The sequence below is a fragment of the Salmo salar genome, chromosome 03 (assembly GCF_965601325.2).
Source record: "Salmo salar chromosome 03, fSalSal1, whole genome shotgun sequence".
NCBI classification, from domain to species: Eukaryota; Metazoa; Chordata; class Actinopteri; order Salmoniformes; family Salmonidae; genus Salmo; species Salmo salar.
In genome coordinates, this window is record NC_138293.1 from 23,246,200 (window position 1) to 23,261,256 (window position 15,057).

Consider the following 15,057-nt stretch of genomic DNA (forward strand, 5'->3'; position numbering starts at 1 on the left):
CTCCTATGTCAGGAATTCACTCATTTTCAATGAGGAAAGTGGATACTGTCTGATGGGCTATATTAGATAGACACTATGTCCTTGAGGTGAACATAGTTTCATGAATATTGTTCTTCCCATGTAAATATAATCACTTGAATTGACATATCCTATCAAACCATAATTTGATGGTTCTGTTGACTATTATAAATGTTTTTCACTTGCGGATATTGTTATTCATTTGATGTAACTGATGACCTAGTAGGTATGCCAGGTGGGAGACATATTTAAACTTCTCGTGAAGTTATCTCAAAACTTGACTTTTATTCGTTCTGTGTGGGTTAAAGTACAGGGAGGTAGGTTGTATTGTAGGTGTTGCTGTTCACACCCTTCACAACACACTCAGTCACACTTACCAATGAGTCACCAATAGCACCAAAGTAGTTCTACACATCAAAGCAACACACTGTCCATATTTAGGTGGTCCTTCTTTCAAAAGTAATTAAGCTATACTGTATTGGCAATTGAGATCATATGAGCCATAAAAGTTTATTTGATGTGAACAACATCGCATACAGTATATTATGCCTGATATGGTACATATTTTTACGCCACTCCTAATGTCTGAATATGGTTAACCTTCAGACAAAAAAAAATGATCAGTGTAGATTGACGTGCTGCCTAGCAACAGGGTGGAAGTGCTGCTTTGAGTGTATGCCAGCCACTCTGACGCGTTCTCTCTTTGACTACCTGTTTGAAGCTGCTACTATAACTGTCAACTGAGGTAAACTGAGCTGAGGTTTGGCTGACACGTTAGTTTTGGACCACGTTGTGGAAAAGCTACAGTGAGTGAGCACCACTAGCTCAGCCTTTGTCTTTCTCTATGTGGTGTGTGCCAGTGACAGCAAGTCAGTGTTAATGGCAGTTGTCAATTTACCCTGGGCCGCTGCCGCTGCCTGCTAGGCACATTGTCTGTCTGAGTGGCAGGATCAGGACACACATGCTCCCTAGGACAGAACCACAGCTAGCACTATAGATGTCCCAAATGGCAACTTATTCCTTATATAGTGCACTACATTTGACCAGGGCCCAAAAGTTGTGTCCTACATAGGGAATAGGGTGCCATTTGGTACAAACCCTAATACTGTTGTTTCCAGGCAGGGAAATGAGACGCACACTGAGAGGCTAATGGGTGATAATGGGACACAGCCCCTCTTATCTCCTGCTTGTTGATAAGCTACTGGTGGTTTGCCAGCCCACGACTCTGTTGTTCTTGCTTTGTGCCCAACAGCTCAGTAGGCTACTATGTAATAATACAATGTTGATAGAGTAACAGGGTTACTACACAGGCATAAGAGCAACTTATTGTAAACTGTTATAATTTGGTTATTATGTGAAACAAATGAGGATTTGGAAGAAACTGACAGATGAAATCGCCACCAAGCTACAAAAATGTTTTTGTAATCGGAGACACTGACATGAATCCTTGTTTACACTGAACATCAGCTTCTGATGATGCTTCCTGGATCCTGAGATAGAGAGGCATATTAGTGGGTTTGGCCATTTGGATGTTCTAGATCACATCTCCCCACCAACAGGGGTATGTCTGAAATGGCACCCTATTCCCAGCCCTATAGGGCCCGGATCAAAAGTAGGGCACTATAAATGGAATAGGGTGCCATTTGGGATGCACCCCAGGTTTGATATAGAACACAAAAGGAAAGGGCCGTCTGAATGGTCGGTCGGCAGTGGAGAGGCTAAGTTTGATCAGTGACTTGACATTTTCACTGTGATAGTTGTCTGAGGATGAGCAGTCCTGAATTTGGAGCAGGATGACCTGTGACATTCCAGGCTCATCTCATGATTCTCAGTTACCTGGCTTCAACAGCATGTATGGAGGCACACCTGGACAGAGAGATAATGGCAAGGAAGAGTTTGCAGTCAAGATCTGACCCAAATGGAGAGCAAGCCTCCTGTAGGTTTTCACTCCAACCCCAGTTGTAACTAAACTAATTCAGCTTATTAACCAGCAAATTATTAGAATCAGGTGCACTAGATTAAGGTTGGAGTGAAAACCTAAAGGACAGTAACTCTCCAGGAGCAGGGTTGGAGTGAAAACCTAAAGGACAGTAGCTCTCCAGGAGCAAGGTTGGAGTGAAAACCTAAAGGACAGTAGCTCTCCAGGAGCAAGGTTGGAGTGAAAACCTAAAGGACAGTAGCTCTCCAGGAGCAGGGTTGGAGTGAAAACCTAAAGGACAGTAGCTCTCCAGGAGCAGGGTTGGAGTGAAAACCTAAAGGACAGTAGCTCTCCAGGAGCAGGGTTGGAGTGAAAACCTAAAGGACAGTAGCTCTCCAGGAGCAAGGTTGGAGTGAAAACCTAAAGGACAGTAACTCTCCAGGAGCAGGGTTGGAGTGAAAACCTAAAGGACAGTAACTCTCCAGGAGCAGGGTTGGAGTGAAAACCTAAAGGACAGTAACTCTCCAGGAGCAGGGTTGGAGTGAAAACCTAAAGGACAGTAACTCTCCAGGAGCAGGGTTGGAGTGAAAACCTAAAGGACAGTAACTCTCCAGGAGCAGGGTTGGAGTGGAAAACCTAAAGGACAGTAACTCTCCAGGAGCAGGGTTGGAGTGAAAACCAAAAGGACAGTAACTCTCCAGGAGCAGGGTTGGAGTGAAAACCTAAAGGACAGTAACTCTCCAGGAGCAGGGTTGGAGTGAAAACCTAAAGGACAGTAACTCTCCAGGAGCAGGGTTGGAGTGAAAACCTAAAGGACAGTAACTCTCCAGGAGCAGGGTTGGAGTGGAAAACCTAAAGGACAGTAACTCTCCAGGAGCAGGGTTGGAGTGAAAACCTAAAGGACAGTAACTCTCCAGGAGCAGGGTTGGAGTGAAAACCTAAAGGACAGTAACTCTCCAGGAGCAGGGTTGGAGTGGAAAACCTAAAGGACAGTAACTCTCCAGGAGCAGGGTTGGAGTGAAAACCTAAAGGACAGTAACTCTCCAGGAGCAGGGTTGGAGTGAAAACCTAAAGGACAGTAACTCTCCAGGAGCAGGGTTGGAGTGAAAACCTAAAGGACAGTAACTCTCCAGGAGCAGGGTTGGAGTGAAAACCTAAAGGACAGTAACTCTCCAGGAGCAGGGTTGGAGTGGAAAACCTAAAGGACAGTAACTCTCCAGGAGCAGGGTTGGAGTGAAAACCTAAAGGACAGTAACTCTCCAGGAGCAGGGTTGGAGTGAAAACCTAAAGGACAGTAACTCTCCAGGAGCAGGGTTGGAGTGGAAAACCTAAAGGACAGTAACTCTCCAGGAGCAGGGTTGGAGTGAAAACCTAAAGGACAGTAACTCTCCAGGAGCAGGGTTGGAGTGAAAACCTAAAGGACAGTAACTCTCCAGGAGCAGGGTTGGAGTGAAAACCTAAAGGACAGTAACTCTCCAGGAGCAGGGTTGGAGTGAAAACCTAAAGGACAGTAACTCTCCAGGAGCAGGGTTGGAGTGAAAACCTAAAGGACAGTAGCTCTCCAGGAGCAGGGTAGTTCTGGTTCTGAATGATTGCTACATTAATTTATGTATAAATATATACAATGGTATTGAAAGTGTGCTGGATGTGTCTTGATTATTTTCCTCTGTTTGATTAATTTCACTGTAAATGTTAATCAGTTTCCTAGGCTGTATTGTGTACTGTGTGACTTATAATTTAATACCGGTAGTACTGAACGCTTCCTCAGCCTGTCTTCATTCCACAAGGAACACCCTCTGTGTGCTCAACAGTGAAATTGAAACATTGTGTTCCCTGATACAGGAAAGACTGTAGTCAATAAGTGTTCAGTAAAGTATCCGTTTTGACTTTCCTTTTGGACATAGACGTGTACTAGGTGCTTTTTTTACATTGTTTATGGAGTCCTTTTGCAAAGCTTCAATGCAGAACTGATTTTAATTCAATCAATTAAGGTGTTGCTAAAATTAATACAATTTACCTATTTTCCCAAGGTGGAGAAAGCCTTGGTAAGTTCATGCTTTCTTGGAATAAGTTGAAGCAACATTGAAGCAAGGTAAAGTTGAGGTCTTGGTGTGGATTTGTTACTGTGAAGGACAGGTCTTGGTGTGGTTTTATAACTTCTATATTTATACTGTAGTTATTACATTAGGACCTATACATGTAGATCTCTCTGTTGCACCTATCCATAGTTTTGCTGTCTTTGCAAAAAGATGGTTTTGGATGAGCCATTTATGTATGCTTAGCTTGCTTTAGAAGGAAAAGCACATTTGCATAAAATGTTCAATCTGTCAAGTAGGATCACACACACACACACACACACACACACACACACACACACACACACACACACACACACACACACACACACACACACACAGACACACACACACACACACACACACACACAGACACACATAGACAATGTATTCTATCCTAACAAAGGAGAACCGTGGAAAGCAGATGTTCCACAATTTAGTGCTAATTTATGATCATTTCCGTTTATTTATGATTAATATAAAACCGTAAAGATTGTGCTAGTACAAGCGCATACTGTGATTTCCTGAGAAGTGCCTGAAGTTGGCTAGGGGAATCCAACCCCTCCCCCCTCTCAGTAAAACCACAGACTCTAGGTGCTCTTTGAGAGGAGTAGGAAAAGAGGCATCAGATGTTGATGCCCGTTGAAAACCTGCTGGAGCACCACACAAACAAAAGAGGATGCTCTGCTCTGTTCCATCTCCTACTCTGATTAGCTAACGGGGAGTAGGGAACCAACGCATCACCATGGCAACTGGCGGAACAGGGAACATAACTAAATTGGCCCATTACCCAGCTGTGTCCTAGCTGTCTTCATCCAACATGTCACAGACTGATTCAGATTGCTGTGCGACTCATCACAGCTACAGGTGTAAGCTCTTAACTTGACCTAGCTATCTGTATATTGTCACAGCAAAATAATCCTACAGCAACAGGATTTTAACATTTAGTCCATAATGTTGCTTGATCAGTGGTTAGGCTATTAGCTGGCCAAAAGTAGGCTACATGAAAAGTGCAATACTGTTCATATAACCATGTGTTAGTGTGGGTTTTCAGTGAATTAATGGAAATGACAAAGCTCATCTGCACTTCCTGCAATGCAGGAAAATTCTCAGCAATAAAAGAGTGATTAAATTAAGATCTGTAGTAGGTTTTGGTCTCTGATAACAAGAAAGCCTGTTTGTCTCTACCAGCTCTAAATTTACTAACCCTTATACTGATTAGATACATTTAAAAAAGGAAGAAACCACAGCTTCTCTTCATTTCCTATATAGAATCAAGCACTTAGTAACACTAGCCTGCTAGAGCGAAGGTGGAGGTAAGATGGCGGACTGAATACAGCGGTGCAGATTGCCTCAAGATAAAATCGTAATATTCAATATCTGTAAGTTAGACTAAATATTACCACTTTACATACTCGTGGGTAATAACCTTCAGTCTGTACAACAACACATATCAAATCATAAGGCTAGAGAAATGTATCGACAAATACTATGAAAACAAGCAACACCCAAACATGACGGAGAGTAAACAAGGATAACCAATCTCCAAAAGAAAACGTGACTCCCCGACGGACACAGACGATTTATGCTTTTGACCACCAGGACTGGTAAGGGTGGAAAGCGATCTGTTAAAGTCAATAAATGACAAACTGGGCATACTTGAATTAGTCAGTAAAGATATAAAGGAGTTGGAAGGCGAGCCTCGAGATGAGTGACGAAAAATCTGCGACAATGGAGAAAGAAACAATCAAGCTTAAAGGGACATTAATGAACTTAAAAAGGAGAACATCTTTCTGAGAGAAGCCTTACTTGACATACAAACTAGGTCTATGAGAGAAAATCTGGTACTTACTGGTATCCAAGAAAATGAAGGCAAAATATTTGAAAATGTGGTGATGGAATTCCTTCTTTCAGCGCTTCAGAACCCACGCGAAGCAGTCGATAAAATCCAACTCGAATGTGTACACCGTTTCGGACAGAGAGGACAGAGATATGAGCGCCCAATCGTCGCCAAATTTGCTTTCTTTAACGATAAAATAATGGTCAAATGCCTGGGTAAAAGACTTGCTGGCACAAGAATAGGCATGAATGATCAGTTCACGAAGGAAATTGCAGACCGGGGCAAAGTTCTGTACCCAATCTTCAAGGAGAATAGATTAAAAGGGAAATGTGTAGCTCTTGTAATCTATAAACTTGATATATTGATAACCAAATGTTTCAAGACACAAAGACTACTCCATCGCTATTTTAAATATTACAAAAGTTCCCATAGAGTCGTCGAATAATGGAACACCCAATACAAGCCATGGTAGGGATTGTAATAAGAAATATATATAGAAAAGCAATAAAATTCAACAATTGTTAAAGAAATAAACTACAACTACACTATACCATTCTAGATAGGGAATATTGGAAAATAATTTGTATTAGACATTCCTTTTATAGTATTTTTATAAATTCATAAGACATTATTAGAAGAAAGGATAATTAGCTCAATAATACATCTTCAAATATAAGGAACTGGAACACAAAAGTACTCAATCAACACGGTAGAGATAAAACACAGCAAACAGAGGACATAGAAGGCACAGTATGTAGAGATGTGCGGATGTATTGCGATGGAAGGTCGGGTGTGTGTTTTTGAGTTTGGAAAAGTGTGGAGTTAAGTGAGTGAAAAAGGATACAGTAAGGGTTGCAAATCCCAGAGATCATGTGTGTTTGTGAGACAGAGCTTTCAACTGTGTGCAGATATGGATATAGGTTTTAAAATAAATAATAAAAAATGTTTATTTATTGTCCTATCATGATGGAACGGTCCCCAACCCTATACCCTAGACAGCCACCTGAGCAACCCATACACTAAAGAGAAGTCCTTATCTGTTTTATGGGCCTACTATAAATAGCCTATACGCAGTCAAATCAGAAAGATGAATGTGGTCAGAGACCTACTAAAGCAGCACCGCCCCCTCAAGATCCTGAGCCTCCCTGGCAAGGTTGGTCCTACAATGCTCTCCCCTGATGAGCATTGTAGGACCAACTGATAGGAGAGCATAATATACAAGGAAATTCTCAAAGCTACTAATGAGAACCTTGATGACCTTGTACCTATACGGTGGGAATTCCGGTGGGATGCCCCCACCCAGGTAGTGGCAGTGCTGGCAACACTAGCTGTAGGTCACACTCAGACAATCAGAGAGGGTGCATATTATTGTGGCCCTCGTGGCACAAAATAATCAAAGGACTGACTGCACAGAAATGCTTGGGAAAATGGTCACAACGGGGGTCCAGCGTGCGTGTGTTTCAGGGAAAGGGGGTGTATCTGATCTCCATCACCTAGGACCTAACAATCAAATTTTTACAAAATTTTGCATGCCTTCTCAAACAGCTGCAACTGTATGCATTTGTAAATCAAGTCCTTTCTTGGATGGAACAACTGTTGAGCATCTGAGCTTATGGTTGTTTGTGTGGGAAAGGGGTTGTGTGTGTGTGTTGTATGTATCCCACATCTGTTGAGAGAATGCCGAGAGTGTTCAAAGCTGTCATCAAGGCAAAGGGTGGCTACTTTGAAGAATCTCAAATATAAAATATATTTTGATTTGTTTAACACTTTTTTGGTTACTACATGATTCCATATGTGTTATTTCATAGTTTGTATGTCTTCACTATTATCCTACAATGTAGAAAATAGTAAAAATCAAGAAAAACCCTTGAATGAGTAGGTGTGTCCAAACTTTTGACTGGTACTGTATATATTATATATATATATATATATATATATATATATATATATATATATATATATATATATACACACTACCATTCAAAAGTTTGGGGTCACTTAGAAATGTCCTTGTTTTTGAAAGAAAAGCAATTTTTTGCCCTTTAAAATAACATCAAATTGATCAGAAATACAGTGTAGACATTGTTAATGTTGTAAATGACTGTTGTAGCTGGAAATGGCTGATTTTCTTATGGAATATCTACATAGGCGTACAGAGGCCCATTATCAGCAACCATCACTCCTGTGTTCCAATGGCACGTTGTGTTAGCTAATCCAAGTGTATCATTAGAAACCCCTTTTGCAATTATGTGGCTCAGTTGGTAGAGCATGGTGTTTGCAACGCCAGCATGGTGTTTGCAACGCCAGGGTTGTGGGTTCAATTCCCACGGGGGGCCAGTACGAAAAAAATAAATGTATGAAATGAAATGTATGCATTCACTACTGTAAGTCGCTCTGGATAAGAGCGTCTGCTAAATGACTAAAATGTAAATGTAAAAAAAATGTTAGCACACCTGAAAACTGTTCTGATTAAAGAAGCAATAAAACGGGCCTTCTTTACACTAGTTGAGTATCTGGAGCATCAGCATTTGTGGGTTTGATTACAGGCTTAAAATGGCCAAAAACAAAGAACTTTCTTCTGAAACTCGTCAGTCTATTCTTGTTCTGAGAAATGAAGGCTATTCCATGCGAGAAACTGCCAAGAAACTAATGATCTCGTACAACGCTGTGTACTACTCCCTTCACAGAACACCGCAAACTGGCTCTAACCAGAATAGAAAGAGGAGTGGGAGGCCCCGGTGCACAACTGAGCAAGAGGACAAGTACATTAGAGTGTCTAGTTTGAGAAACAGACGCCTCACACGTCCTCAACTGGCAGCTTCATTAAATAGTACCCGCAAAACCAGTCTCAACATCAACAGTGAAGAGGCGACTCCGGGATGCTGGCCTTCTAGGCAGAGTTGCAAAGAAAAATATGTATCTCAGACTGGCCAATAAAAAGAAAAGATTAAGATGGGCAAAAGAACACAGACACTGGACAGAGGAAGATTGGAAAAAAGTGTTATGGACAGACAAATCAAAGTTTGAGGTGTTCGAATCACAAAGAACATTCGTGAGACGCAGAAAAAATGAAAAGATGCTAGAGGAGTGCTTGATGCCATCTGTCAAGCATGGTGGAGGCGATGTGATGATCTGGGGGTGCTTTGGTGGTGGTAAAGTGGGCGATTTGGACAGGATAAAAGGGCTATCACTCCATTTTGCAACGCCATGCCATACCCTGTGGACGGCACTTAATTGGAGCCAATTTCCTCCTACAAAAGGACAATGATCTAAAGCACAGCTCCAAACTATGCAATGACTATTTAGGGCAGAAGCAGTCAGCTGGTATTCTGTCGATAATGGAGTGGCCTGCACAGACACCAGATCTCAACCTTATTTAGGTTGTTGTGGGAGCAGCTTGACTGTATGGTACGTAAGAAGTGCCCATCAAGCCAATCCAACTTGTGGGAGGTGCTTCAGGAAGCATGGGGTGAAATCTCTTGAGATTACCTCAACAAATTGACAACTAGAATGCCAAAGGTCTGCAAGGCTGTAATTGCTGCAAATGGAGGATTCTTTGACGAAAGCAAAGTTTGAAGGACATAATTATTATTTCAATTAAAAATCATTATTTATAACCTTGTCAACTTCTTGACTATATTTCCTATTCATTTTCCAACTAATTTCATGTGTTTTCATGGAAAACAAGGACATTTCTAAGTGACCCCAAGCTTTTGAACGGTAGTGTGTATATATATATATATAAATACATGTTTTTTTCTTCTTCTCACAAATAACATAATACATAGGCTATATTGAGACTGTTTTATTCTGCCCCTCCTGCTTAGGCTACTGTAATGCTCTTGCTGTCACATTAAATGTTCTGTTATGAGAATTGTCATGCCAGCTCTGTGGTAAATGTAGTTGCTTGGATGCACTGCTCATTAATGAGAAAATGCTTCAATGGACCACAGATGTAATGCTTTGTATTTAGCATGGAAAGCCTTCCGTTACGAATACCCACCTCTGAAATCATCATGAACCGAACATATTTGTTTAATCATTTACTATAGAGAGCCACCACAGCAGCAGACTCAAGCTGTTTTCCTGGCTGCTTTGTGTTGTGTTGAGTGCGGCTACTCTGCTGTGGGATGTGGGTAGGGGAGCTAAAAAAGAGCACGTCTGTGTCCGTTATGGACCCTGATCGAAAGTAGTGTACTCTATAGAGAATACGGAATAGGGTGCCTTTTGGGACGCAACCCATATCTCTACACTGAAGCCTAATGACCTGGAACAAGATATTTTACCGGGCAGGCCCCTGAGGGCCAACCAGAGCCTGACCAGACTAGAGCCATACAGAGTCCCTCTTTTCCCAGACCACTCAACCAGATCGATTACTCTGGCCTCCCCCGGCACAATCTGACATGTTTATTAACACTTTCTACATACCAAATGGCGCTCTGTTCCCTACATAGTGCCCTTCTTTTGACCATACCCCAGGCTGGGCTCTGGTCAAAAGTAGTGCACTATATAGAGAAAGAATAGGGTGCCCTTTGGGATTCAGACACTGAGCTGGATGGGAAATAAAATTCCTCCTACTCTGGCAGCAGCTAGCATCACCATGGTCCATTAACTCACAGCCTCCCACTCAGAGAACCTTCTATTAGCTATAGCATCACTCACAGTTGATTAGCTGCATCGACTGATGCCGTGCATGGCTTTGGTCTACCACACACTGGAGGAACACCTGAAGTGTAGTGCAATGCAGAGATCTTTTTTTCTATTTAGGTTTGAAGCACCATCTTTTTTTGTACGAGACAATCAGAATTCAGTGCACTTATCCACTTCCTGATCATTCATTTATTGGTTTACCCTTATAATTTTTTGTGATATCGTATAGATAGATGGATTGGTCAAGTTGCATCCTATTGAATTGATTGAATATGGGAGTTGTTTACAGTTGCTCCAGCTGTACAGACCAGTGTAGCACAACAAAACATGACCACTTGGCCACATCCAAGCAGAGATAATACATCAGGGACAATCCAACAAGGCATCAGAGACAATCCAACCAACGAGCATCTCCACAATCCTAAAGCAAACCACTCCCATGACAATGGCCTTTAAATTCTCGTTTGCTGTAATCCACGCCGTAAATCAAGTGGAAGGGAGGGGGCTCTGGCTTTGAAGTACAGCTCCAGATACAAGGGTGAAGATGGATGAGAGAGAAGATGTTCCTGACTTAAATATGGACAGCTATACTGTAATTATGAGTAATAATTCAAACGTTGCCATAACTAGAGTACAGTACAGAAGATACAGTGAGGGAAAAAAGTATTTGATCCCCTGCTGATTTTGTACGTTTGTCCACTGACAAAGAAATTATCAGTCTATAATTTTCATGGTAGGTTTATTTGAACAGTGAGAGACAGAATAACAAAAAAAATCCAGAAAAACACATGTCAAAAATGTTATAAAATGATTTGCAATTTAATGAGGGAAATAAGTATTTGACCCCTCTGCAAAACATGACTTAGTACTTGGTGGCAAAACCCTTATTGGCAGTCACATAGGTCAGACATTTCTTGTAGTGTGCCACCAGGTTTGCACACATCTCAGAAGGGATTTTGTCAACACTCCTCTTTGCAGATCTTCTCCAAGTTATTAAGGTTTCGAGGCTGATGTTTGGCAACTCGAACCTTCAGCTCCCTCCACAGATTTGGAATACCCATCCACGACCCATTTTCAATGCCCTGGCTGAGGGAAGGAGGTTCTCACCCAAGATTTGACGGTGCATGGCCCCATCCATCGTCCCTTTGATGCAGTGAAGTTGTCCTGTCCCCTTAGCAGAAAAATACCCCCAAAGCATAATGTTTCCACCTCCATGTTTGATGGTGGGGATGGTGTTCTTGGGGTCATAGGCAGCATTCCTCCTCCTCCAAACACGGCGAGTTGAGTTGATGCCAAAGAGCTCCATTTTGGTCTCATCTGACCACAACACTTTCACCCAGTTGTCCTCTGAATCATTCAGATGTTCATTGGCAAACTTCAGACGGGCATGTATATGTGCTTTCTTGAGCAGGGGGACCTTGCGGGCGCTGCAGGATTTTCAGTCCTTCACGGCGTAGTGTGTTACCAATTGTTTTCTTGGTGACTATGGTCCCAGCTGCCTTGAGATCATTGACAAGATCCTGCCGTGTAGTTCTGGGCTGATTCCTCACCGTTCTCATGATCATTGCAACTCCACGAGGTGAGATCTTGCATGGAGCCCCAGGCCGAGGGAGATTGACAGTTCTTTTGTGTTTCTTCCATTTGCGAATAATTGCACCAACTGTTGTCACCTTCTCACCAAGCTGCTTGGTGATGGTCTTGTAGCCCATTCCAGCCTTGTGTAGGTCTACAATCTTGTCCCTGACATCCTTGGAGAGCTCTTTGGTCTTGGCCATGGTGAAGAGTTTGGAATCTGATTGATTGATTGCTTCTGTGGACAGGTGTCTTTTATACAGGTAACAAGCTGAGATTAGGAGCACTCCCTTTAAGAGTGTGCTCCTAATCTCGTGTCGTTACCTGTATAAAAGACACCTGGAAGCCAGAAATCTTTCTGATTAAGAGGGGGTCAAATACTTATTTCCCTCATTAAAATGCAAATCAATTAATAACATTTTTGACATGCGTTTTTCTGGATTTTTGTTAGAACAGAGGTGGTGACAGAGAGTGAATGGTTGTTACAGGCAGTAGAGAGACTGATTTGACGCCATAGAGCCAGGCCACTCTCAACTGCCTAGTGAATGTAGCTCCTCTCCGTTTGATTGCGATGGTTACAATCGGTGGTAAAAAAAGAGTGGGCTTTTACCATGGAGGATTTCAATTATGTAACTCCATCAGAGGTGCATCCTCTAAGCCCTTTTTTTATCAGCAGATGTCACAAAGTGCTTTTACGGAAACCCCAGCCTAAATCCCCAAAGAGCAAGCAATGTATGGTGGCTAGGAAAAACTCAGAATAAACCAGACTATGTGGGGTGGCCAGTTCTCTTCTGGCTGGCTATTAAATCTAGATAGTTTTTTATGATGTTCAAACGTTCATACATTTACATTTTAGTCATTTAGCAGACACTCTTATCCAGAGAGACTTACAGTAGTGAATGCATACATTTCATGCATTTTTTTTGTACTGGCCCCCCTTGGGAATCGAACCCACAACCCTGGCATTGCACACACCATGCTGGCTTTGCAAACACCATGCTCTACCAACTGAGCCACAGGGAAGACTATCATAGATGACCAGCAGGGTCAAATAATAATCACAGTGGTCATAGAGGGTGCAACAGGTCAGCACCAGGTCATAGCCGACAGGTTATAGCCGGGCATTCAGAGTTCAAGACAGCAGGTGAGAGAGAGGTCCTACTGTAGCCCTATTAATAAGCTGGTAACACAGATCATTCATCAGTGCTTCAGGGTGTGTTCATTGTCATAGTCAATGTAAGCTACATGTAGCCTAATGTAAATAATAATACAGAAACTCGTATTTAAATTAAATGTAGATATTCAACAACATGCTGTTTGTCGAGTGCATCTTTTACGTCATGTCATTGTTTGCCTCGTTGCTCAAGTGGTTTGCAAGTGATTTCAATTTTTTTAATGGTTGTCAAATCGCTTGGATCATCCTTTTCACTGTGCTCATCACTCTCTCTCCTGTGCAGCCATTTAATACGTCATACATGGACTCTCTCTCCGCAACTTTCCCTGACATTCAGCAAATTAGCAAGAGCAAGCCTGCTTCTCTCCACGAAAAGGCTATTAGGCCTAGTATGATTTTTTTTTGTATAAATCTGCTATAGTTTTTGTAGCCTATAGCTTATCCTGGGATTTCAGGAAAAGAGGAATAGCGGAGAGGCTTGTAGCCTATAGCCTATTGCGCATGGGGAATAGCTGGAAGAGAGAGGCTAGAGTTGTGTAGCCGAAGAAGCTAAATATTAGCTAACTATTTGGCCACTCATTAGCTAAATATTAGGGCTATAAATACAGTATTTACCTGTCAAATATTTTTGATTAACAGATAATGAAATGGCAGATCTGTACGTTCCTCCAGGCTGCACTCTGCAGCAGTTGGGCATGCAAATCTTCACTATTGATTTAGGCCTACATTTTTAGACAATAACATAATTCTACCTAGGCTACAACAACATTGTTATCAAGTGAGCAAACAATTATTGGCTAGGTCTGTAAACTGCAAGTGATGTAGGCCAGTTGGATTATTAGGATCCCCATTAGCTGTGACGATTGCAGCAGCTACTCTTCCTGGGGTCCACAAAAAACATGAAACACGACATAATCCAGAACATTAATGGACAAGAACACCTTAAGAACAGAACTATGTGCATTTAAAACGCCACACCTTGCTGGTGGGGTAAGTGCTGTGTGTAAATTGAATATGCAAAACTTAGGAATTTAACACATTAATGCTTCTTCTTCTCCTTTACTTTTAGCCAAGAGAGTCTGGACATGCATAGTATTCATATTAACTCTCTGATTACAGTGAAGAGCAAGACAATAACCGCTCAAACATCCTGTTTTGAATGCTTCATGCCGATATAACTGCATAAAATCAAATACCATTTTATTTAAAATGTGCCGAATACAGCTGTGTAGACTTTACCGTGAAATGCTTGCTTAAGAGTCCTTCCCAATGATGCAAAAAAATAAACAAGAGGAATACATAAGACTGGAGCTATATGCAGAGAGTACCATACAACCTCAGGCTGATTATCCAACCATTTGGATCCATTATGGGTCTATTCTCGACAGTTTACAAGGTCCAGAAAGGTACATTAGCAGGCTACTCATATGGTGTATTTTGATCACATCATCTCTCCCCCCCTTTCAAATTCCCAACCAGGGGTGTTTATAACCAAACGGAAGCAAACAGAGCAAAATAAGAGTTTCTAAAAGACAACTTTAGGTAGGTCCCTCCCCGTTTCGTTCTGTTTGCTTCAGTTTAAGAAACGCTTTGCAGCAGAATTTGCTTAATGAATACGCCCAAGTTATTTTGGTTTCTATATTTTACATTCAGCAAGCAAGAGGAAGCTGTAGTAGTAAATACAATGCTCTAAATAAATGTACAACAAGCTGTTGTAGGCCTAGTCTAGCTTTTCCTGGGATTTCAAGAGCTAAACAGTAATTATTAGGAATAATATGAAATAACAGGCAGCCTAGAAAAAGGAAGAGAA

General features: G+C 41.7%; 1 protein-coding gene across 2 annotated transcripts in view; it reads left to right on the top strand.

The window, feature by feature from the left end:
* The window catches only part of LOC106599468 (receptor-type tyrosine-protein phosphatase N2), a 153,811-nt gene that overhangs the window by 8,461 nt on the left and 130,293 nt on the right, over positions 1 to 15,057 (top strand). The window contains exon 1 of one of the 2 annotated variants that reach the window (XM_014190723.3): positions 5,306 to 5,618. The exons of the other annotated variant lie outside the window; for it this stretch is intronic. Within the exon in view, the coding sequence (XP_014046198.2) occupies positions 5,597 to 5,618 (22 nt within the window). The 5' untranslated portion in view covers positions 5,306 to 5,596. Of the gene's footprint in view, positions 1 to 5,305; positions 5,619 to 15,057 lie in introns of those variants that run through there. 2 annotated transcript variants of the gene reach the window in all.